Here is a 26,833-nt window from a genome sequence, read left to right on the forward strand (position 1 = left end):
GATCCCTTATGTTCTTTATATAGTGGCTGACCCTAAAATTAGGGTTTTAATGACTCTGAGCATACGCTGGGTGTACCTCTAGTACGCTGGGCGTACGCGTCCTTGCACCCACGACCATTTACTTGGTTACGCTGGGCGTGACCCAACCTACGTTGGGCGTACCCACGCGTGTCACAAATTGCATGCATGGCCTTCCTCGACAACTTTTTCCATTAAGGGCCATAAATGTCAATATCTTCAAAGTGTCATAACTCCTTTATTCTAAATCCGTTCCCGACGAACTTTATATCCACGTAAAGGTGGCGAGAAGCCCTACGCTTCTAGCAACACACCCCGGTCCGAAACCTTCTTGAATGAAACCCATTGCCCATAAAAGACCGAAATGCCCTTACTCTTGATCTCGGGAATCCATAAATAAATATTTTTAGAATGGGGCGTTACAAGATGAACTGTAATAAATGTGTTCCAATTTTCTTGTGGTGGTATTGATTGATGATGGTGGGAGATGAAGTAGCGGCTGCGACTAAAGCTATGGTAATATTTATGATGGTGAATGAGAAAGATGAACATGATGGGTTGTGGTGGGGTGGGGGTGGGTGAGTGTGGTGGATATTTTTTATTTTATTTTTTATATTATCAAAATCTAAAGTTAGTAAAATAAAATAGAAAAAAGAAATTAGAAAGGGCACTATAGTCTATTTATATGGACCAAGGACCAAAACTGCAAGATTGGGAAACCATGGGGATGCGTCTTGTCCATTTTCCAAAGGTTGGACCAAAAGTGCGAATCTACCTAAACCACAGGGACCAAAACTGTAATTTACTCTTTTTATTTAGTGTATTTAACTCTTTTTATTTAGTGTATTTAACTCTACCCGAATTAAAAGGCTCTTGACCCGACCGATCTTACTCGGTTCGGGGCCGAAGTCCGACTATATGTAGCTTGCTTTCTCTCCAAGAAGGAAGCTCTATAGAAAACCCATCTGCCCTCCTTTTTCTTTTCTCCCTGAGTTAACGATGGCGACGCCGATGGCAGAAGACACGAGCTTTGAAGACGATCAGCTGGCATCTATGTCAACCGAAGACATTCAGAGGGCGTCTCGTCTTCTGGATAACGAGATTCGGATCCTCAAGGTTCTGTGACATGGATCTGTTTCTCGTTATTCCATATATGTATAGCATTTTCTAAATTTTGAAATTGTTTATTGTGGTGCAATTATCAGGAAGAATTGCAGAGAACCAATCTCGAATTAGATTCATTTAAGGAGAAGATTAAGGAGAATCAGGAGAAGATCAAACTTAACAAGCAACTTCCTTACTTGGTCGGAAATATCGTTGAGGTACTCTTAATATTCCGTTGTTTTTTATCTTCGACTTTGTTACGTTGATTCTGTTAAGTAAGTAGGCTTGCTATTTTGACGAGTGCTCAAGGAAAGTTATCTAGTTGCAAAACCCTAAGTTTATTAGTTCTGATGGTAGAAGATTAGGGTTATCTAGATGCTAAAACTACAAGAAGCTCTCAAAACTTAAGGAAAACCATCTAGTTGCAAAACCCTAAGTTTGTAGGTCGTGATTGTAGAAGATTAGGGTTATCTAGATGCTACAAAAAGCTCTCAAAACTGAAGATAAGAACTCTGTTTACTGTGCTGAATTTGAAATTAAATTAGATCTTGTTGAAGTTTCAGCTTAAACCTTGTTGGATTTTGAGAGATATATTATTATCTGGACATACTTGCCTTAATACATACCAACAAAGAATGAAGTAATATTAGAAATAATTACTCCCTTGATCAACAACTGGTAACTGGACTCTTCTCTTTGTTAGGGGATTTAGGTAATGAAATTTGATAGGGCATAATATATAATGTAAACCTGATGAAGTTAAATGTCAGATTTTTATATTCCTACATTTTATACTACTAATGTCATCTATGGTGCTTCAGATTCTGGAAATGAACCCAGAGGATGAAGCTGAGGAAGATGGTGCAAATATTGACCTGGACTCACAAAGAAAGGGCAAATGTGTTGTCTTAAAAACATCCACTCGTCAGGTAACCTACTACAATACATCATCATCATCATCATCATCATCATATCCATCAATCTTTCTATTTATAGCAACTATTTTACATACATTTGTATCTCCTCCTCCTCCTACAGACTATTTTCTTGCCTGTGGTTGGGCTAGTGGACCCAGACAAGCTAAAGCCTGGTGATTTAGTTGGTGTAAACAAAGATAGTTACTTAATATTGGACACATTGCCATCCGAGTATGATTCCAGAGTCAAAGCCATGGAAGTCGATGAAAAACCAACTGAAGATTACAATGATATTGGAGGCCTTGAAAAACAGGCAAGCTTTCACTTTATTTATTTATTCATCTACAATAACCGCAACCCAAATTACAATTCTTATTAAAATGTGACAGATACAAGAGCTAGTTGAGGCCATAGTGTTGCCAATGACCCATAAAGAAAGGTTCCAAAAATTAGGCGTTCGTCCACCAAAAGGAGTGCTTTTATATGGGCCTCCAGGAACTGGAAAGACTTTAATGGCGCGTGCTTGTGCTGCTCAAACCAATGCCACTTTCTTAAAGCTAGCTGGGCCCCAGCTTGTTCAGGTACTACTCATATCGACACTTGTAATTATTGTGGAAATATATAAATAAATACTAATTGTGGAAATTTTGATTATGGTTAGATGTTTATTGGTGATGGTGCAAAACTTGTTCGTGATGCGTTTCAATTGGCGAAAGAGAAGTCTCCTTGCATCATTTTTATTGATGAAATTGATGCTATTGGTACAAAACGTTTTGATAGGTATGCATACCACTTTTTTTTTTATGGTACAAAAAAAAAAATGCAAGAAATAACAAAAGCAATATATAACATTACAGTGAAGTTAGTGGAGATAGGGAGGTGCAAAGAACTATGTTGGAACTACTTAATCAGTTAGATGGTTTCAGCAGTGATGACAGGATCAAGGTATTCATAAATGGAGAGAATTTTGTTATTATTTTTTTTCATATCATTGTGTAGTTTTTAACTCTACTCTACATGAGAAAGTGTAGGTGATAGCAGCAACAAATCGGGCTGATATTTTAGATCCTGCCTTGATGCGATCTGGACGGTTGGATCGGAAGATTGAGTTTCCTCATCCGACGGAGGAAGCGAGGGCGAGGATCTTGCAGATCCACTCGCGAAAGATGAATGTTCATCCGGATGTCAACTTTGAAGAGCTGGCTCGATCTACGGATGATTTCAATGGGGCCCAGTTGAAAGCTGTTTGTGTTGAAGCAGGCATGTTAGCCCTTCGGCGTGATGCTACTGAGGTACTTACTACATTCCATTTACTATTATTTTATTATTTAGTAAAAATAAAAATTCATTCCAAATTATTGGATTTTATGTTGTAGGTGAACCATGAAGACTTCAATGAAGGAATCATCCAAGTTCAAGCTAAGAAGAAAGCAAGCTTAAACTACTATGCTTAGGAGGATATTATATGTGTCTTTTTTGCTATGTGATTTGTAATTGTACAAGATTTCATGACTATATCTTTTATTTTTTTATCATGGTTACGTACTATGTATGGATGTGGTTACTTTCACATGGTTAATTCAACAATTTCAATTGCATCGTTGAGTGCACAATTTATATAATATAGGTTGGTTGTTTGTTTGTGTGGTGGATGTTTGGGACTGAGTTTTAAAAGTAAATAATCTCTTTGGTAAAAATGTTTATTAGCAGAAATGAAGGCAGATGGAGTGTGTTTAGGTTAAAATAAGAGCATTATTGTCCTATCTCAAAAAGTCAGTTTTTCTTTTAAAAGTAACTTTTTAGAACCTCATTAGAACCTCATTTGGGGTTATAGTGCTGACAAAAAAAACTAGCAAGATAAGTTCTTTCAAAACTCAATCTCAAATGCTTGAAGACGACGAAACTTGGATCAGTGCACGTGAAGCTGATTTTTATGTCATTCCGTGGACCTATAGTCAAAATCAATCAAGTTGGTGTCTTTTAAACAAAACATATAAATCGTATAAAAACAATTAATAGTAAATCATGTAAGAAAAGAAAATGACCAAGTGAGCACTCTTACCATATTAAAATTACATCACTAACCCAAACCCCTCCAACCAATCCAATACCATAAACCACACGTCAGTTCCTACGTGACAAAGAAAACCACGCGTGAACACCACCTAAACATAGGTGAGTGTCTTGTGGCGTAGCAGCGACTACGGACAAAAACGTGAATTGTGATTGGTTCATGGCTTTTTTTTTACCGTTTTTTCTTTTGGGAACATTGGAACAAATAAAAAAAAAATCAAATTTAAAACTTAACACCCCCCCCCTCTCTCTCTCTCTATATATATATATATATATATATATATATATATAGAGTTAGGTTCAAATGTTTTCACTATCTATTGTGTGCATGTATGATTGATTCTGGACCAATCATTTTAATTATTTTAAGAAAGTAATTAATGCATATTAAATGCTGAAGATGTAATTAATACTCATTATATCTTCAACGTATAATATGCATTAATTACTTTCTTAAAATAACTAAAATGATTGGTCCAGAATCAATTATACATGCACACAATAGATAGCCAAAACAAAATAACCTCACCCTATATATATATATATATATATATATATATATATATATATATATACACACACACACACACACACACACACACACACACACACATGCACACACATATACACACACTAACACATATTTTCAACAAAATAAACACTTTCAAGCAATATGAACCAATTCCTTCTTCATCTTATGATGCTGATCACTCTCATGATGAGTTGATTTTGCACACGTCTGCGGCACAAAACATGATGCATCAAAGAAGCAAAAGTTCAAATGTCGAGAAAAAGCATAGAATTTTGATTAATCGGGATCGTATCGTGACACACGAACTTTTGGTACATGATTACTTTGCCCATGATAGTTTATACGATCTATTGAAATTTGAAGATCGTTTTCGCATTAGTAGAAATTTATTTTTACGTATAGCTAGAGATTTGACAAACAATTATGAGTTTTTTCAATTGAGATGAGATGCTAAAGATAAACGTGGTTTTAGTACAATACAAAAATACACAACTGCTCTTAGACAGTTGGCATACGACATAGCCGCAGACACATCAGATGGATATTTGAAAATGTCTGAGAGGACGGGTCAAGAATGTACCTATCTTTTGTGTGAGTATGTTATAGAGTTTTAAGGTGACATATACTTGCGACATACGATTAGGAGTGATGTCGAACAGTTGTATGCTGCACATGAAGCTAAACATGGTTTTCCAGGAATGCTTGGTAGCCTTGATTGTACGCACTGAGAAAATTGTCCGAATGCATGGCTAGGCCAATTCATGCAAGGTGATCATTATGTGCTGACTGTTATACTAGAGGCAGTTGTTTCATAGGACCTATGGTTTTGGCATGAATTTTTTTGGTATGGTGGGGTCAAATAACGACCTACATGTGCTTGGAGCATCTCCGCTATTTAACGACATTTTGCAGGGTAAAACACCAAAGATGTCATACGTTGTGAATGAACATCAATATAATTATGGGTATTACTTTGGTGATGTGATATATCCAGAGTACGCTACGTTTGTCAAATCATACTCCTATCCGACCAATGAAAAACAAAAATTGTTTAAGTTAGCACAAGAATCGGCAAGGAATGATGTGGAACGGGCGTTTGGGGTCCTAAAAAGGGTGTCGCAAAATCAAACATCTGTCACGAGCATGGGATAGGGAAAAATTGACGAAGGCTTTGACATATTGTGTTATTTTACATAACATGATAAAAGAAGAAGAGAGAAGGACAATTTGTATGTCTAGTCCGGAAGACATACTTAATCCACATGCAGTAATACAAATCGGCAACCCAACATACTTCACAAGACTATTGTAAATATAAAGCAGTGAAACACATCACAATCTACGCCATGATTTGACTAACACATATGGCAAAGGCAATCCCAACAACACAATGAGGAAGACGAGGGTAATAAGGACGCTAATGATGAAAACGAGGTCGAAGACGACGAGTAGTACAGTCTATATTTTTTTTATTATGTTTTTTTTAGTAATTTAGGTTTTAATATTTAATGATTTTAAGTAATTTAGGACTTAAATTTGTGTGTTTTTAGTTAATATAATGTTTTTTAATTAATATTTATGTTTTATTTTTGTTTAAAAATTATTTTTTAATTTATTCTAGTGTTTAGAAAAAAAATAGAAAGGAGTGGTAACTAATTTCCAATGGCTAGTGGTTTGGTGGTAGACATGCGGTGGAGCTGGCGTGACACATAGGTATTAGGGCCAAGATCCTTAACCTTATTCAGGATCCTGGATCTTCAAGATCTTTCAGGATCCCGAACCTTTCTCAGGATCCTAACCATTGTTATATTTATCTCCTAACACTTTTAACAACCATATTTCTATTTCTTTTTCTCAGATGTGTAGAAATGGTCAATATGAGACTTATTCTCAACAAAGAAACGCTTCAACCAAGCTTAAGACCCGGGAATACCAAGTCAAACAACATGCATATGCTCATTTAATGTCACACCCCCAAACCAGACGGCGGAAACGTTCGAGGGCTCGCGTGACTTAAATTGAAATATCATCACAATGAATATACATGAAACATAACATAACATCACCATGCATCAATGCATTACAACTGACCTTGTTCACATCAAGTACATTGTCTAAATATTACATATCCATAATATAAATTGTTTGAAAGTTTTCAAAACATAACATCCTAACACACTGGGTATTGTTCTTTAGCTTATATGTTACCTGAGAATACAAGTTATTTTGAGAACGTCAACATATATAATGTTGGTGAGTTCATAAGTAGGTTTGATATGAAAATGTTTTGTATAGTTTGTAAAACCCAGAAAATCCGATATTTTCTGAACGGTAATTGTTTATACAAAAGGTGTGATGATCCATAAGTATATGCGTGAATGATTTCAAAACGTGTATAGATGAGAAGTTTTGCATTATAGTTATTGAGAGTACAAGTGAATAATGTTGGTTTCCCCGGAAAACCCGATGAAATCCGATAAAATAGTATGATCATTTTGTATTATTGTATCGTCACCACGAATGAATATGATTTCCCATGATTACTTAGATGATATTGGATCTCTATGTGAGTCGTTATAACCATGCATGATAATGACTAGTTAGTCTGTCTTGGCATTCTAGCGAACGCCATAATTGATCTTAAGATTTTGTCACCCTAGACTGGCCAAGTCTAACTGTAGCGAACAACTTAGGTGTGGGGGAGTCACCCCCGTATAGATCTATACACAAACTCTCGCTCTCCCTCCAGGAGACTTTGATTATAACTACAGACTACGACCGACACTTATTGGTGTCGCTCGTTAGTACTCACTTAATCCAAATGAATTTGATTAATCTTGATTAACGACCTGATTTTTGGTTACTTGAATAGAAGGTAAGCCTAACAGACGAGGAGAAGTGGACTACGAGGTCCTACTAATCACGTATGTTATTTAAGGTTGTCGAGTATACGAAGGACGCGTTGGCCCATTTCGCATATGATTTATTTGGACCTTACTAGCGATGATAATGGGCCATTGAGGCCCAATAACATGTAAAAGCCATTGAGGGTCCCTTAGGCATGTAATTGGGCCACAGGAGGCCCAATAAACATGTATTATTTATGTTAGGCCCAAAAGTCATGTTAATGGGTCACAAAGGCCCAAAAACATGATTAGAATTATTCAAGCCCAACAATTAGAATGTTTACTTGTTTTGTATAGTATTAGTGTTGCGAAGTTGTTTAATCGAAATGTCATAAAAATCACCAAATTGTTTTATAACGATTCATATAAAAATATATATTTTTCTATTTAAACCCATAAGTTATAAAATTTGGTATATTTTGACCCAGTTATTTTAATCTTAACATAATTGACCAAAAACATTAATTGACCAATTCAGCCCCCTTATTTTGGTAAAGTTGGCAATTTTAGTCGTTTTTATGAAAAAATACATATTAGGTCCTTGAACTATTTTTCTCGTCATTTTTGACCCAAACTCTTATTTAAATAATGTTTTAAGCCCAAAATTTAATTTTGGACAATTTCAACCCCTTAGTTAAAGGATTTGCATTTAAATCCACACTTTTCGCAATTTTTACAATTTTGACCCAAAATCCAAAATCTTTGCATTTTTAGTCCCTTTTGATAAATAAGGCCATTTTATCCCCTGAATGTAACATCGTGAATTTTCAAAATAATTTTTTCATTTTTAAAACATTCATTCATTCATAAATAATGTCAAACACATTGTATCAAATGATATTATCACAAAAGCTTTTCCCCAGAATCTCTACAAAAACTCCAATGTCTGTGTGTGTACGAATCATGTCGGCACCTTCCCGCGCTCATCACTAGTATCTGAAACACATAACACAACAACGGTAAGCATAAATGCTTAGTGAGTTCCCCAAAATACCACATACAACACATACGCCACTCAAGGCTATAATACGACACTCTGGTCAATGTGTCTCAGCGGGACCCTCCAGTCCCGTAGCTCATTGGACCCTTATGTCCGGTCATAGCTCGTTGGACCCTCCGGTCCGGTCTATATCATCATACAACATACAAATATCATATATCACATATTCTCATACATAACACATAAGACCCTCTGGTTATCACATAGTACCACTCTACGTAACGTATAGTAAGAAGACTCACCTCGATGTCTCGGAGAATATCTGACTCGGAAGAAGTATGATCTAGCCTTTGCCTAATCACATAAAGTAATACTCTCATAAATACAACTGTACTCAACCCTAAAGTCAACAAGGTCAACGGTCGAACTTGACCCGACTCGGTGAGTGCACAAGGGCAACTCGGCGAGTCCACACGTGTCCACTGACTCACTTAATGCCTCTCTTGACACATCGAGTTCTTCCCCTGACTCGACGAGTTCCACTTGGCATGAATCGAGGGGCCACCCAGATTCAACTCGCCGGGTCTCAAGAACAACTCGGCGAGTTCCACTTGAACCCAGTCCTCCCCTCCCCCCCCCCCCCCCCCGCCGACTCTCCCTGACTCACTGAGTTATACCCCAACTCAGCTAGTCCACTCACTGAGTGATTAACGGGAAATCTTCATACTACTCGCCGAGTCTGCTCTTCGGACTCGGTGAGTTCATGCCATGCACAAACTCTATACAACTCCTGAGGTCAGATCTGTTCCATATAATCATAGATCTGGCCTCCCCAAGCATGATAATCACGTAAAGTTCGGACCTTGACACACATATAATATAGAAATGGTCCAAAATGGTGATTTAGCCCCCAAAATGACATTCTAAGCTCATGACTTCCAAAATGGCTCATAAAGCTCCAAGGGTTTAGGTCTCTGGACCTCTTTGAGTCCAGATCCAAAGCAAAAACTCGAAAAGGCGACTAAATACTCTACATACTCTTCTTATAAAGGGTTTAAAAACCCTAACTCTATGATTCAAAGCTCAAAATTGGAGAAGGTCCGAAGGAATACCTTAATATGAAGCCTTTGATCCCTGAAGACACTAGATTTGCACTTCCTTTAGCCTTCTTTTGCCTTGGACACCTTCTCCTTCAAATTTCACCAACAAAAACTCAAGATTGCCTCTCCTTTCCTCACAAACGCTCTAGATCTTTTTAGGGTTTCTCTCTGGGGTTCGTGGCCACAAATGACGGCCATAAGGCCCTTTAAATAGGTCTCAAACCCTGGAAATTAGGGTTTCATTAAACATCGTTGTTAGGTCCAGTTAGTGTTGCGTCTTTGGGCTCGTTAGCTAGTCCAGTTTTGTCTCCGGTATGGGCCTGTCCATCTGTGAGTTCTTTGTAGGGTTATTATATATAGATGCTTGCATGCATTCTTTAATGTAAGATTTGATAGAGAATTTCTTAAGCGTTTACGTTCTTATCTTTTGTAACCCTAGAATCCTCTACAGCGGAAGTTCTTCATCGAGCTCTGTTGAGGATTGAGTTAATAAAATCATTCGACTCATTCATATCCATTATTGTGTTTTTGTCTTACTGTTATTGCTTTCTTGATTTGCTTGTTATAAGATCTAATCGATCAAGAGTATTAAAAACTCATCAATTGGTATCAGAGCAGGAGGCTGTGTAATTCATACACATCTCTTCTGTGAAAGAAGTGATTAGGGTTTTTCTGCATTAACTGATATTTATTGAGCCGTCACTCCATAATTGACGTATCTCAGTATTTATTCTTTTGCCCTAATATTACATATTACAAGTCTGATCTTTCAAACAGGTTATACGATCAAGCATGGACGATTCTAAATCTAATCCTATCAACATCTCAAACAATATTGGATCAACAACAAAGATTCCTATTCTTTACACCAAGGATTACGAAGTTTGGGCGCATCATTTTGAAGACTATGTCATCGGATCTGAAGATAATGAGTATCTTATATGGGAAGCTATTATGTCTGGACCATTTTCTCACTCAGGAACATCCAGAATCATTAAAACTCAGAAAGAGTATAATGATCTGTTAAAAGATGTAAAAGACGTTGCTCAAGACGAAAATGAGAAGTTTCAGTGCAACATCAAAGCATTAAGACTGATCCGATTCGCTCTTCAGTCTGACACGTTTAGGTTGGTGAGTTCCTGTAGTACCGCTAAAGAAATCTGGGATCGGCTGCGAGAGCTGTATTCCACAGATGAAGATCTGGAGCACTCTATTCAGACCTTGCTTTTGTCTGAGTTTGGAGAATTTAAGCAAAATTTCGATGAGTCTGTTACTCAGACGTTTGATCGCTTTAATCATCTTCTTAGCAAGATGATCAAACATGATATCGAAAGGAAGTTGATTGAACAGAAGGTCACCTTTTTGAATGGTTTAAGATCCGAATGGAGAGCTGTTGTGTCTACAGTTAAAGCTCATGAGCAGTTCAAGTCATTTTCACTGGCAAAACTTGTGGGAATTTTGAAATCCCAAGAAAAGATTGTGATGCAAGAGAAGAATGTGGTCTCAAACTTGGGGTCCCTAGCCCTCCTGTCTAAAAGCAAGAATGTAGTAGACGATGAAGATCTGAACCTAGAGGACTACGATCTTACTTCAGAAGATTATGCTATGATGGTGTCCAATCCAAAAAGGTTCATCAAGAAGAGGTTTCCTACTAATAAGAACCGAAATTGGCAGGGAAGCTATAGTTCTGAAAAAGTAAGGGAGGAGCCGAAGACCGAGGAACCAAAGAAAGAGGTGAAGGTTGAAGGAGATTCTGGTGTCAGCTGCTATTACTGTGGAGGAAAGAATCATTATGCCAAAGATTATGTTCTGAAGAAAATGGCAGAGAAAGATGAGGAGAAAGATGAAGAGGCTGTCCTGATGAAAAAGCTAGAAGAGATTAAGAGAAAGAAAGCTGCTGCTAATCCTTCTATGAATACTCTTATTGTACAGGGTTCGGCAGAGGATGACGAGTTCGGTGGCGTGCAGGTGTGGTCAACCGACTCAGAAGATGATGAGGTGAGGAAACCTTCACATGGAAAGGCGTATGTCGCAGGAGGTGGTGAAAGCAGCGGAAAGTGTTTCATGGTGACTGATGTATCTCACATAAGGGGATACAATACTGATGGTGGAAATGAGGACGCCAAGGAGCGAGAGGACTTATGCTTCACAGCAAAACCTCTCAGTGTGCAGATCAATGAACTTGATGAATTGATCAAGAAGGTACAATCTCTTTTTATCTCGTTCAAAGTTCCACATAAATCATATGAAAAGGAATTAAATAACTTAAATTCAAGAATCTCAAATCTGGATAGTTGTTTAACTCAAACACGGGTCACCAATTCTAACCTAACTGACCAAATAAGCAGGGTGTCATCCAAGAGTGAGGAGCGAAGGATGTGGATTGAGCAAAAGGAGTCGGAGCTGATTAAGTCTAAGGATGAAAACATTTATTTACAAAGAGACAATTTGAAACTTTTAAAACAAAGAAATGTTTTTGTTTGATTGCTAAAAGACTTTATGCCAACATTACTCAACTGCATCTGAATTGTGAAATAGGGCAGAAAATACATCGCATGATTTTACCCTTCCTTGAGTTTAAGGAGGATGAAATCGATGCTGAAGCATACAACTGTGAAAGTGTTGTATCGTCTGATGATGTGAATCCCACTTACATGTACGGTCTGGACAAAATAGAATCTTTTATAAAGTCCAAAGACCATAAGGACATGCTGAAAAATCTTTTGGATGAAAACGATAAGCTAAAACTAAGGACCGAAACCATACAAAAATTCGACTCATTGAGTGCTAATTTAAGTTCAGAAAATAAAATTGATGTTGAAAACGCATCTGAACTAATGAGGACGATGATATGAGTGAAATTTCTGTAGAGGATGTAGTCGACTGTTTTGAGTTTGTCAAGAGCGAACCCGAAAACCACAAAAATCTGATTTCTGAAAATTCTGTGGAGTTCGCTCGTTTGTCCCAAAATAAGTCCCCGATTCTTGAAGAAAAGGCTGTAGTGTACCAAAAGGTGAGAACTACTCCAAATCAGGTGTATAAAGTCACAGGAGTAACCGAACATCAAACAGCCGAACTCACTACCATTGTGAACGAAGATAACGCAGATGGCTGTGATGAGTTCTTCTGGTATGCTCCTATAGATAATGCCGATGAAACAGTTGGTCTGTCAAAACGAACGTCATGGAAAACTAAAGGAAGATATGTACCAGAGCCGCTAAATAAGCCTGACAACTTTGACATGCCAAACACAAGTGGCACAAAAGAAATACCTGTAGAAGAAGTCACACCCACAAGCGAAACATCATCTGTAAAAAGTGAACCGGCTGACAAGAAGCCGAAACAAAAGGCTAACATCCACAGACAGCCGAAACAAGTGAAAAATCAAAAGCAGCAAAGAAACCTAAGATACAAAAAGAATCTCTCTGAGCGAAAACAGTTTTGGCGCTCTCAAAACACTCATTTCTCTTATCATGATAGAAATTCCAAGTCAGAAAAAAAACTTTCGGGCCACATGAGGAACAGAACCAAAAGGTTAGGTTCGGTCATGAGAGCAACAACAACCGAAAGGACAGGTTCGGTCCCGAAAGCAACAGCTACCGAACATCCAGGTTTGGTCCCTCCAATGACCATAAGCAAAAGGGTCATTTCGAACCACAAGTCAGAAGAAATTCCCATTCTAATTCTTCTCATTCTCAATTCTCTTCTAAACCCAATTCCGTTCCTGCACAGAATTCAAAATCATCAATGAACTTGAAAGGAAAATCGAAGATTTCCTTAGTCCAGGAAAACCAAAAGCAGTCTAAAGCCCAAACACCAAAACCTGAAACCAAACCAACTGTAGCTAACCCTAACAAAATCAAAGTGTTTACCATTAAAAGAAAAGATGAAACAACATTAATAAAAAGAACATATCTTGTTGATGTTTCTCTTACTATTCCTGTTCCTGTGAAAGGCTCACGTGGACCCAAGAAACTTTGGGTTCCCAAATCTGCTTAATTTTTGCAGGTTATAAGTGACGAGCAGTTCGACGAAGAATGGTACATTGACAGTGGCTGCTCACGTCACATGACAGGAAGGAAGGAAGAGCTAAGGGAGTTTCGATCTCTTAAGAATGGTGGGAATGTCAAATTCGGCAACAATTCTTATGGAACGATAAAGGGTTGTGGGATGATAACCAATGGAGACTTTTCAATAAGAAAGGTGGCGTACGTTGAAGGGTTGCAGCACAATCTCATCAGTGTGTCTCAACTGGTAGGAGGTACCGGTCTCAAAGTTTCATTTGACGATGAAGGTTCAGAAATCATAGAGAAGAAATCAAAAAGGGTGATTCTCAAATCAGAACGCAAAGGCGAAATGTTTCCTCTCAATCTCAAACCAATCAAAGGAAATCCAACCATATGTCTTTTGTCAAAAGCTCATTCTGACGAAAGCTGGTTGTGGCACCGAAGGCTCTCACATCTCAACTTCAAAGACATCAACAAGCTTGTCACAGGAGGTCATGTTAGGGGTCTCCCATTTCTCAAGTTTGATCGAGAACATTTGTGTGCTGCGTGTGAAATGGGGAAGCAAAGTCGTCAAAGTCACCCATCTATTATAAACACAAAAGTTATTGAACCACTTGAGTTGCTTCACATTGACTTGTGTGGTCCATCATCAATCGAAAGCATTAGCGGTAGCAAGTATATTCTTGTTATCGTTGATGATTTCTCTCGTTTTACATGGGTGTTCTTTCTGAAGCACAAATCTAAGGCTACTCCTAAGCTAAAGATGTTCATCAAGCAGGTTGAAGTGCAACTGAGAAAAGTCGTTCGCAACATCAGGAGCGACAATGGACTCGAGTTCAAGAACAAAGAATTTGAAGACTTTTTGGCAGAAAAAGGAACCAGTCACAATTCTCAGCCCCCTACACCCCTCAACAGAACGGAATTGTCGAAAGACGAAACCGATCCTTGTGTGAGGCGGCCCGAACGATGCTAAGTTTCGCTTCTCTTCCTTTATATTTCTGGGCGGATGCTATTGCTGCAGCATGTTTTACACGGACCAGGTCTTATCTCAACAAACGTTTCTCTCTTACTCCTTATGAGATCATCAATAACAGGAAGCCGAACGTAAAATTCTTCCATGTGTTCGGCTCACGATGCTTAATCTTCAACTCCAAAGAACATTGTAACAAGTTTGACGTTAAAGCTGATGAAGGAATTTTTCTGGGATACTCTCTTACTTCAAAGGCATACCGGGTCTTAAACAAGCGTTCTAGGAAGATCGAAGAAACATATTATGTGACTTTCGATGATAACTACGTCAAGAAGCTAAAGGCCGCTGAAGAAGCAATTGGAGAGATTTTCTCTCAATCAGATCAAGTCACGGCCTCGATTGCTAATCTGTTCTATCAGTTTGTGGAAGTATTCGATGCACCTGAGAAAGCTACTCTCTCAGAAGCCAAGGCAGCAGATAACAAAGTCGAGCATCTGAAGCAAATTGTCGAAGATGCCGCCAAACGAAGGGGTGAAGGAGAACAAGTTCCAAACGAACCTCCTCCGCAAGGCGCTTCAGTTGAGGGGGAGAATCCACTTTCTTCAAAACAACCGAGCTCACAATTTGAGGGGGAGAATCCTATTCCTGCTACACCCGAAAGACCTGTAGCACCCGAAAGCTCAACAACACCCGAAAGCTCAACTACACCCGAAAGTCCTGTAGCACCAGAAAGTCCAGCTACACTTGAAAGCTCATCAGTCGAGGGGGAGAACTCTGATATGTTCTACGATGACGATAGTCAATCTGAATTGGAAGAAATGGTCAATGCTGAATTGGATCCATCCTATGATCCAAATTACCCTCCTCTTGTTAAATGAACCAGAGATCATCCTGTATCTCAGATAGTGGGTAATGTCGCTAAAAAGGTCCTCACCCGATCTCAACTAAAGGCAAAGCAAACATCTCTATTCTCCAAAGTAGAGTTTTGCATGTATAATTCTTTCGTATCAAAAGTTGAACCGAAGACAGTAAATACTGCTCTTGATCATTCTGACTGGGTTCAAGCTATGCAAGATGAACTCAACGAGTTCGAAAGAAACAAGGTATGGCGCCTCATTCCAACTCCTAAAGATGCCTCAGTTGTTGGTCTCAAATGGGTATTCAGAAACAAAATGGACAAGGAAGGCAATGTGATTCGAAACAAAGCTCGTCTCGTGGTGAAAGGATACTGCCAGGAAGAAGGAATTGATTACGAAGAAACTTTTGCTCCGGTAGCGAGGCTGGAATCTGTTCGAATATTTTTGGCCTATGCTGCTCACAAGAACTTCGAGGTCTTCCAAATGGACGTGAAATGCGCCTTTCTGAATGGAGAACTTGAAGAAATGGTTTACGTGGAGCAACCTCCTGGTTTTGTCAATGAAAAGTACCCAAATCACTGTTATATTCTGGACAAAGCAGTTTATGGTCTGAAACAAGCACCTAGGGCATGGTATGAAACGCTAACTAAGTTCTTAAAGATGTCAAAATTTAAACAAGGTTCGGTTGACCCAACCTTCTTTCGTAAGAAGGAAGGTAACCACCTTATGATTGTTCAAATCTATGTCGATGATATCATCTTTGACTCAACGAATCCTAGCTTAACAGCTGAATTCAGAAAGCTGATGGAGACTAAATTTGAAATGAGCTCAATGGGTCCGATTAACTTTTTCCTTGGTTTAAATATTAGACAAGGACCCGAAGGCATCTTTATCAACCAGGAAGCATACACCAAGACTCTTCTTGCTAAATTTGGCATGATGGGAGACTCAAAGGTCAAAGTTCCAATGGTGTTCGGCACCAAGCTCACACCATCCTTGGAAAAACCGGCAGTCGATATCACGTTATACCGTCAGATGATTGGTTCCTTGATGTATCTTACTGCTAGCAGACCTGATATAATGTTTTCTGTATGTTATTGTGCTAGGTTTCAGGCGAATCCTCGTGAACCACATATGCTTGCAGTGAAAAACATACTCCGGTATCTGAAATGAACCACCTCCCTCGGTCTATGGTATCCATCAACTCAGGTTTCTTCGTTCAAGCCTACTCAGATGCAGACCTTGGAGGATGTGGTTTAGACAGGAAAAGCACCACTGGAGGCTGCCAATTCCTAGACGGGAAGTTGGTTAGCGGGCAATCAAAGAAACAGACATGTGTTTCTCTGTCAACAGCCGAAGCAGAGTACATCGCAGCTGCGTCCTGTACATCTCAAGTGATTTGGATCCAAAGCCAGCTTCGGGACTATGGACTCAATATGAAAAAGATTCCACTATATTGCGATTCAGAAAGTGCAATTAGGATCTGTTATAACCCAATGCAACATTCCAAGACAAAGCATATAGCACTGAGGTATCACTTTATTAAGGATCATGTGGAAGATGGGAACGTCGAAATTCACTTTGTTCGAACAACTGATCAACTGGCTGACATCTTCACCAAAGCTCTTCCTGAAGCGAGTTTCAATAAAATTCTACAAGGGCTTGGAATGATGGAATCGGAGTCAGTACCAAAAACTACCTCTCAAAACTAAAAGTTGGAAGCGAAATGAACCAAAAGTTCGGGTTCGGTTCACATGTGTGCCGAAATGAACCGAACGCTCGGGTTCGGTCCTATTATCTGATCTTCGCTTATCTCAAAGGTAGTTTCTTTGATTGTAAACCATTTGTATCATTTTCTCAATTTCATCTCTCTCATTTTCAAAGTTCTTTCCTTTTTCAAACTTATTTTTTTTGCAACCAAATTATACCGAACGCTCGGGTTCGGTTCCAAATTTTTTTATTTATCAAAAACTCTAAAAATATTTTTTTTGTACGAAATTTTTTTGCGGCTATTTGCATGGAAATTCTTTCATTAGTTAAGTGTCCCTAGAAGCATGTTGCTGTATGTGTCCAAAGCCTCACCTGATTCAGAATAATAGCCTTACTGACTTGGTATATACAAACCTTGTCTTCCCAATTAGGCTTTTATATTTAGTCTAATCATGAGCTACCTTACTCTCTTCTCATATGAAATAAGAGTTTTTTGCTTGGTCCTTATTTTAATAGCAGAGGTACTTTGGTCTCCTTACACCATCTACACTACTTTTCTCCATCTCATTCGCTTCATACATGTAACCCTTGAGACTCTCAGAAATTACCACTGAGGTTTATGGTTACATAACTTCTGTGTTCATGATCTTAGCTTCGTGCCACTACGCACTAAGTGAAACCCACAATTCAATACCTACTATGCATTGACGGTGAACAATCAACTTTGCTCTAGCTTTCACTAACGAATTGACGGACTTATCCATGAGGATGGAAAGTGAAATCTCTAATTTCCTTTTGTGTGATTCCTATGAAATTGTTAAATCCCATAACATTTCTTCCCTTGGAATCCAGTTTTAATTTTTTTTTTTTTGAGATTTTACATCAATTATTTTACATTGCCACTTAAAATATTTCAAACCTACTTGTTCAACAGACTACATTGGTCTCACAAGTACTTCGTTCGACTTCTGTCTTATATCAAGATCAGAAATTCTGAACTGAAGCGAAAGCCACCCAAATCAACCTAATTAAAAGAAGCCTTTCAACACTTCTCAATACGTGTCTGATCGTTATTCAACGGGAAACCATTCAAACACTTTAAAGTCTCTCTTGACTTTGAAGGAAGAGATTCGTGCCCGGGATCTATTGTTTCGTGTCTTAACTGACATCACAAATTCCCTCATATGTGTTGCTTTATTTCCTTCTCTTTTACACACTAAGCACGAAAATCTTTTTGATTTTCCAAAATTCTGGTTTCATTACTTACAATCCATTTTTTTTAATGGGATTTGAAGTTATAAACGAGTTGTGGCTCATATTGATCCACGTGGTTATTTTGCATTAAGATGACGTTCACTCTAAAAGGATAAGATGCTGACTCAGGCGGGAGTCCAATCGATTTGATTTTCAAATGACGCTTGAATGACAAGCGTGTGAAGTGGAACCGTTTCGTTTAAAAACGGCGCTTGATGGGAAGGCGTGTGAATTGGGACAATTTTCTCTCTCCTGCGTAATCATCGGGGATAGCAACTGTCACACATCAATCACCTCCGAAAAACCCTTCGTATTTTCTTTGAAGATTTGGGAACGGATTCTTCTCTCTCCTTTAGCCACAGTATAAAAGGTAATCTTGACCATTATTTACCTCTTTACTGCACCCAAAATTTCAGAGAGCAAGAAAAGCTTTGAGAATTCCACTGTTCATCATCTCTCCCAACTTCTTCACTTCAATGGCGGATTCATCATCTGTTCATGCCACTTCCCACATCCTGCCGATTCGTCCCCAACAGAGTTTGATCATCGATCTTACTCCTCAGGTTTATGATGCCTTCATGTTCCCGATCATCGAATGCCTTAAATACTCACCGCTTGCTCCCGCTCTCACCAAAGCTGAAGCTGTTCCTATGGAGAGTTTATCCCAAATTTTCGCCACTGCTCATTACGACAAGTCTGTCGATAGGATCTTCTTCGACATTCTTGATCACAAGGCGTTAATCTCCAAGAAGCGATTCTGCTCACTTTTAGGGTTTGAACCTGATTCATCTAGGGTTAACCTTGAATCCATTCCAGTGGGTCACATGTTTTCTATGTTCTACAATATGGGGTATACTGAGGTGCTGACAACGGTCACCAAGTTCAAGAAATCGTGCCTGCCTCCTCAGTGGAACGGTTTATTTACTGTGTTGTTCAAGGGGTTATCTGAACGCAGTGCCGGGTCGGATGGAGCGAGTCGTCTGTTCATCACGATTCTGTACGGGGTTTATAATGGTATCAACCTGGATTATGGGTCGGTGTTATGGCAGCAACTGATCCAGAGCCTTGCATCCACATCTCGACACTCCGAAATCTCTTACGCTCGATTCTGGACGTTGGTCACAAAATGGGTGATGGACAAGTATCACGTCCCCATTATTGCTGGTTCTCCACTATCTTCGATTGGTACTTTCCATACCACAAAGATCATAGTCTCCGATGCATCAAAATTTCAGTTTATTGGCTCCATCCCTGAGTCGATGTTTGGAGACGTCCCTGCCGAAAGCCGTATCATCCGCGCATACAAGGAGTTTCGTCGCTCTGGTCCTAGAGAGCTCACTCCTGAGATGATCAAATCCATCCACGAAGCTGACAAGCCTGCTCCAAGGGGAAAGAAGAATGAAAAAGGCAAAGACAAGCAGGTTGGCAAGGGAGCGAAAGGCCCTTCTCCCAAGAAACGTAAAACCACCAAGGCTGCTCAATCCCCTCCGCTGAAGAAGAGAAAAACCCAACCCAGGCGCAAGATGATATTAGCTTCCTCCTCAAGTGAATCTGAGGAAGAAAATTCAGACTCTGACGAGTCTCCTCGTGGCAACACTCCTCCACGATCGCCTACCCCAGAAGTTCATTTTTCCAGTTCACCTATCTCTTCTCCACCAGTCACCATTCCTATTTCCATTACCCCCATAACCCCCACCACTCAAATACCATCTACCTCTATCCCAGTACCCCCTCCCATTTTCACTGAAGCTACCACAACAACCGCTGAAGTAAGAACCAACGTATCTGATACAGGGGCTCCTACTAAAGCACCCGAACCCACTCCCACTACCGAACATACTTCCCGACCCGAACCTACTTCCACTACTGAGCCTCCACCCTCTCCTCCCCCCTCATCTCCTGCTCAGGCAGCCGAGGATGAAGAACCATTTCTTGGTGGGGAGGACATGACATTTGATTCAGTCTATTACAGTCCGTATTAGGTACACAGTGACGATGATGATGATGCTCCCGTCACCAAGAAGCATCTCAAGGAGCTTCACGAGAAGATTGGTTCTCTCATCGCTTCCTCTTCTTCATCACAGTCTACCATTTCTGAAGCTGCTATTCAGAAGATTGTTGATGCTTTTTCCAAGGCTCATGAAGTTTCTCTCAACTCAGCTACTGCCGCAATTGATGCATCCACCAAAGCCTGTGCGGCTGCGACCGAAAAAGTCGAAAAACTATTTACTGATGCTTCCTCTCTGTTGAAGTCTTTACAGTAAACTGTCGAAGCCACCAAAACGAAGCTTGAACCCATCGTCAACTCGCTGGCTACCTCATTTGCCTCTGAACTGAAGTCATTTGCCGCTCTTCGTCAATCTCTCTCTGACGACAACTCCGCTTTTAAGGCGACCATTGAGGAGCGCCTCACCAAGCTTCAAGAAGATCTTGCTGCCGAGAACTCTCTCATGGACGCTCTTGCTAGAAAGACCACTGCTCTTAAGGTCAAGAGTCTTCAACTCTCCAATTCTCAAAAGGAGATCGACTCTCTTCGATCTGAGAGAGAGATTGTGTCTTCATGTGTTTCGAATGTCCACGCAGCCATCTCAAACATCCTGGAAGCACATGATCCGATACTCAACTACTCTGTGAGGCGTACTCTCGCGGAAAAGCTTGCTCCTGCCCTTTCTCTCCTGAGCAAGATTGAAGGGCTCCTTGACTTCGTGTCCATTCCGAAACAAGGGGGAGAGCATGTATCTCAACCGCCTCCCACTTCTATAGCAACAAAAACAACCGAACCTTCTCCAACAGGCCAAGCCTCAGGTTCGGGTGTAAAAGAAAAAGGGAAACAAATTGCTGAAGACAGTGACGACGACAAAGAGACGATTGCTGATCTCTTGAAAAAGCAAGGTCGAGACAAGGATGCTGACATCAGCGCTCGGGTTGCTAGAGAGGCTGAAGAAGCTGAACGAAAACAGAAAGAAGCTCACGACCTTCTTGAGAGTAGGAAAACTCTTTTTCCTCCTTGGACTCTTGAGAAGTTGCTGAAAGAAGCCATTGAAACCCCAAGCATCTTGTGGCTCAAACCAGTGATCTCACTAGATCGCATTAATTATGTCGATTCTCATTTCGACATGCCACTGACCCGAAAGGCCTTCATCTTCCATGCCTTTGACAACGTTGCAGACATCCCTCATCCTCATCCTAAGGTTGACAGGGATCTTGTCGAGTTCTATCTGAGAGCTGCTCAACCACAATATCAAACATGGAGCACTCAGAAGATTATCAACGTTCAGGTCCTCAAGCCGTATCGGGAAGGAAACTTCACCAACGTTCGGTTTAAGGTGCTGAGAGGTTCTGCCAAGACCAAACATGCCATTTCGCTTGCCGATCTTCCCAACTTGAATCCACACGACTGGATAATTTTGCACAACATCCTTCTTACAAATGAAGCAGAATATGGTCCAATCATTGACCACTTCAAGAGGATGCTTGTCTGCTACATCATGGAAGTTGCCAAGATGGATCAGGAGATAGCTAGTGTCTTCAAGAAAAAGCCTACTATTTCTCCTGTTGGCTCAGCAAGTGATCTGAATATGATGCAGATGGGGAAGATAGACCCGAAGAGAAACTCTGTTATGTTTACCAGAAACGAAGGCCAAAAATGCCTGTTCGCTTTGGCAGACAAACATCTCTACACCACTGCATGCCTGAAACATGTCTTAGGGATTATTCATCGTTGCAAGCAAAACTCAACTGATGACAAGAAGTACTTTGATGATATGATCCAGTGGTACATTCGCTTCAGACAGACAATCCTCGCTCTTATCCCTCGTCTGTTTGATACTACCAAGAAGGTTCCGACAGTTGGACCCAGCAAGAAGAAGTGATAGTCTTACTCCAATTGACGCAAAGGGGGAGATTGTTAGGTCCAGTTAGTGTTGCGTCTTTAGGATCGTTAGCTAGTCCAGTTTTGTCTCCGGTATGGGCCTGTCCATCCGTGAGTTCTTTGTAGGGTTATTATATATAGATGCTTGCATGCATTCTTTAACGTAAGATTTGATAGAGAATTTCTTAAGCGTTTACGTTCTTATCTTTTGTAACCCTAGAATCCTCTACAGCAGAAGTTCTTCATCGAGCTCTGCTGAGGACCGAGTTAATAAAATCATTCGACTCATTCAGATCCATTCTTGTGTTTTTGTCTTACTGTTATTGCTTTCTTGATTTGCCTGTTATAAGATCTAATCGATCAAGAGTATTAAAAACTAATCAAGCGTGGACTCGCCGAGTCCACTCATGAACTCACCGAGTCCAGCTATGAACTCACGTACGAATCTGCGACCATACTCAGCGAGTCTAGACACCAACTCGCCGAGTACCCCCACAAAACCCAAAAATAAAAGAACAAAAATATCATACCTGGGAATCCGGGTGTTACACTGAAATAGGTTCATTTACGTTTATAGCCCCTGTTTTGAGAAAAATTTCCATTTCAGCCCCCTTAAATTTGATTTTTCTCATATTTGGGCCTAAATAGCCGAAAGGCCCAAATTTTAGCCCATTAGGCTAAAATTTATGTTTTTAGTCCTTTAAAAAACATAATATTTATAAGAACTCTTATTTTACATATTTTGACCTTTTGGTCCTTGTAAAAACTATGAATGACATATTTTCCCCATCTTTTGTTTATTTATCAAAAAAATAGTCCAATAAGAAATTTTATGTTGTAGTATGCCTATTATCAACCTTGTATGGTAATTTATCTTGACATGTTAAGTGAAATGTATCCTTAATGACATATTCTTCCTCCTTGAACTAGAGATCTCGAAATATCTTTCATTTTTAGCACATATTTACCACATAAACACAAGAAATCACACATAACATACAAATACACATGGATCTACACATTTTACTTATATTCTCCCCATAAATCATTTGAAAACCGAAAATAGAGGGGTATGAACTCACCTTTGCTTGTTGTTGTCGGTTTTGAAGAAAGAAATGGAAGAGATTGATGAGATTCTCGGCCCTAACAACTTCTTGAAGAGACCTTCAAATTTGAAGAGTTCTAGGGAGTATGATCAAGAATTTAAGGTGGTACGAAGAGTGATTAAGTTGTAGAAAGAAAGTATGTTGTCAAGATCTTACCACAAGTATGTATCTTGGCGTGATTCTTGGATGAAAACCTTCTTGAAATGCCCTTAATCTCGAAAATTTTGAAGGAGGAATAAAGGTGTTCTTGAGAGGATTTGGAAGTGAATTAAGTGTATGTGTGTGTTTGGTGATCCTTGGCCGTGAGTAGAAGAAGAGAGGGGAGAGAGAGTGGTGAGTGAATAGCTTGGATACATGGAGGATTTTGCATGGATGTATGATGGACAAAAAGAGGTGGCACTCCAAAGTCAACCCTTCCCCTTTAATTCTTTTTTTTTGTTTCCTACTTGGGCCGAGAGAGAGAAGGAAGAGAATGGATTGGACCTTTTGTGTGTGAGTCCATACTATGAGGCCCAATTTGATGATTTTTGGCCCATTGGGCCTTTACAGTAGTTCACGGCCCAATTTAGCATAAAGGAATGGATTTGAGTCCATTAAAGCTATTTGGATTTGTTATGGCCCAATAAGGCCCATTAAAGATAAACTAGTCCATTTTAGGCTTATAAGGCCCAAAAAGGTTAAGTCTCATGAGACTGGGTCCAATGAGAGCCCATTTAAGAGTTCTAAGTCCAAAATAGTCAAACTGGAAGTTTATTGGCCCATTAGGCCCAATAAGGAAATCCTAGTCCATAATGGACTTAAACCGGGATTTCTAGGGTTTCCAACCTTTTGTTGACTATTTGAGTGTTTGTATAGAGTGTTTGATGGAATTTTGTTGTCATTGAATAAGCATCATACATGCCTTCAAGTTTTAGTTACAATGTTATCCTTGTTAAATGTTTACAACGCATCAGAATTCCTAGTTGTAACATTTAAGATGATCCCGAAAATATCAGACTTATAGTTATTTTGTTTAGACTATAAATACACGTGTAATACACACACTATAGACACAATTAACTCTATTACTACATTTGTACTCATATTATCTTCATCATTTCTGTAACTTCTCAATTCTCATTTAAGTCAATAAAAACAACAAGGAAGGTGATCATTATCACCTCCTAAGGTTTTATGACAGAGATCCTAAAAAGGATCAAGGATTTTCCTTGTAACTCACTTGTCTCACTTTGATCAATACTTGATACTTTCATTACACCACAACCTTCATACAATTTGGTTGAATATTATTCGATCAATATTTGACCAAAACAATTTGGCGCCCACCATGGGGCCATAGTGTTCACAATCGTTCAAGAATCATGTCTACCAACCAACCCTATCCTCTTCCTCTTTCCTCCTCTTTCCTCTAAAAACCTTCCACTACCTCCAAGAGGAGCTCCTATGAAGTCTTCTGAGGCACCAAAGAAAAACGCTTCTCCAGTCGCTACCTGAGGATTTTAGGATCCTCCTGTAGTGATTTCTAACAATGAGCTCTTTGCTATGATGAAGATAATAGAACGACAAGTTACTCAACATCATAAGGACAACAGAACAATGTTAAAGGAAATAGAGAGAATGAGGACGGAGATACATAAACCCCAAGAAGCAGTACCCTCGATCTTGCAACCCAAGATCTTGAACTTTGACAATACAGGATCCCCAAGAAACAGACGGAAGACAGGATCCTCAACATCCACACGTGCTCCTACTTGGGGTTCAACTCCAAATGAGCGAGCCCATATGACCTAAGATCCTGGCGAAACCTTCATCACTCCCAATAACAAAGAGTTTGGTAACTTCATGAATAACAATACTTTTAATACTAACTCTATGGACCTTGATGCAGGAATGAGCCTGGTCATGGCCAATGAACTTCAACATTTAAGGAAGATGATCTTACGTGTGCCCAAAGTGGTCCAACCTATACTATAAGTATCCCACGCGAGCCACATGATCTCGAGATTTGCTCCTGCGATAGCTGATACTGAAGTCCCAAAGTGCTTCCAAACTCCTAGCATGAAGCCTTATGATAGAACTATGGATCCTCGGTCCAAAGATCCTATAAGTCAAAACCATATTCCAAACCTGATCATCATAGAGTTAATGCCCTCAAAGATGAAGGCGATGAAGAAGAACTTCCCAAGATCACTGGCTATTGCTTTTCTGTGGATGTTTCAGGTTTAATATTTGTGTAACATACCCCTTTGGCACGTATCATAATATTGCCCGCTTTGGGCCACTCAAAACGAGGACTTCCCAGGGGGTCACCCATCCCGGTACTACTCCCGCCCGAGCACGTTTAACTGCAGAGTTCTTATGGGATCTGCTACCCTCACGACTTTAAAACGCGTTGTGACAAGGAAGGTATCCACACCCCTTTTACGGAAATTCTTCGTTCTCCTTCCAAGCCAATGTGGGATCATGTGCAGGTACTACCCACCTTATAGTTGTAACACCCCGTTTGAAAACTACTTTGGTGGCGGTCTCGGAGACCTAGGGTATAAGCGATTTAGTTGTTTATAGGTCTTGTGTTATATTCAAAAGGTTTTAAGACTCGGACGTGTAGCTAGGAGCGTAGGGATTCTCGCCACCTTTTCATAGATGTAAAGTTTGTCGGAAACGGACTTAGAACAAAGAAGTCATAGTACTTTGAAGTTTCTTGCAGAATTGGTCCCTGAATGGGAAAAACTTGCATTTTAGCCATGCATGCAAAGGTGACAACTGGGTGAGTACGCCCAGCATAAGCTGGGGTACGCCCAACGTAGTAGAGTAAAATGATTGCAGCTGTGGGAGGAGTACGCCCAGCGTACTCTCAGAGATCCTAAACCTTAATTTTGGGGGCTAACCACTATATAAGGAACATTATGGCTCCAACCCTAGCCTCCTTATCAATCCCTCACCCTCATAAAAACCCTATAATGCCTCATCTCCTCATTCTTGTGTGATCTTGACCTTGGGAAGCTCATCTTGGTGGTTTTAATCTTGGAAGAAGAAATGAGTAGTGGCAAAGAAGGACTTGGGGTAGCTTGAGCTCATAGATTTGGGATAACATCATCATTTGGGACTCTTTGGAGGTATAAAGTTCATAACTTTACCTAATAATGCTTAGATCTAGTGTAGTGTGGTTTTGAAGTCATTTTGGTCCCAAGTAAAGAACTTTATTGTTCAAATCCGATTTTTGGACTTAGAGTTGCCACTCTCAGTTCAAAATGAGTCCCTAAGGCAGAAAGTTGCCATCTTGAATGTCTTATTGGGTTCATGCATGAGTTAAGAGAATTTCTATGAGAATGGAATGTTACTTTGGAGTTTAGGCTTATTAGGATCATTTAAAGTCACCAAGTCAGTGACTTTATGGATTAAGACGTTGAAAAGGACTTGGATAGGTGATTGTAGCTTTTGGATTAGAATATTAAGCACTTAATGGGA

General features: G+C 39.7%; 1 protein-coding gene across 1 annotated transcript; it reads left to right on the forward strand.

The window, feature by feature from the left end:
* The first annotated feature begins 953 nt into the window (after positions 1 to 953).
* LOC111897031 (26S proteasome regulatory subunit 6A homolog) lies at positions 954 to 3,637 on the forward strand. Its single transcript, XM_023893008.3, has 9 exons — positions 954 to 1,134; positions 1,224 to 1,340; positions 1,944 to 2,051; positions 2,161 to 2,352; positions 2,429 to 2,620; positions 2,701 to 2,819; positions 2,897 to 2,984; positions 3,071 to 3,331; positions 3,416 to 3,637. Exons 1-9 carry the CDS (start codon positions 1,018 to 1,020, stop codon positions 3,491 to 3,493), a joined length of 1,272 nt encoding a protein of 423 aa, XP_023748776.1. The 5' UTR covers positions 954 to 1,017; the 3' UTR covers positions 3,494 to 3,637.
* Positions 3,638 to 26,833: the final 23,196 nt, after the last annotated feature.

The sequence above is a fragment of the Lactuca sativa genome, chromosome 7 (genome assembly GCF_002870075.4).
Source record: "Lactuca sativa cultivar Salinas chromosome 7, Lsat_Salinas_v11, whole genome shotgun sequence".
In the NCBI taxonomy this organism is placed as follows: domain Eukaryota; kingdom Viridiplantae; phylum Streptophyta; class Magnoliopsida; order Asterales; family Asteraceae; genus Lactuca; species Lactuca sativa.

What these genes read in the sequence shown, in the direction of transcription:
- LOC111897031 (XM_023893008.3), top strand. Translation starts at nt 1,018, where the DNA reads ATGGCGACGCCGATGGCAGAAGACACGAGCTTTGAAGACGATCAGCTG. An exon ending in TGGTCGGAAATATCGTTGAG is followed by an intron (nt 1,341 to 1,943) that starts GTACTCTTAATA and finishes ATGGTGCTTCAG; the next exon opens with ATTCTGGAAATGAACCCAGA. An exon ending in GGTACAAAACGTTTTGATAG is followed by an intron (nt 2,820 to 2,896) that starts GTATGCATACCA and finishes ATAACATTACAG; the next exon opens with TGAAGTTAGTGGAGATAGGG.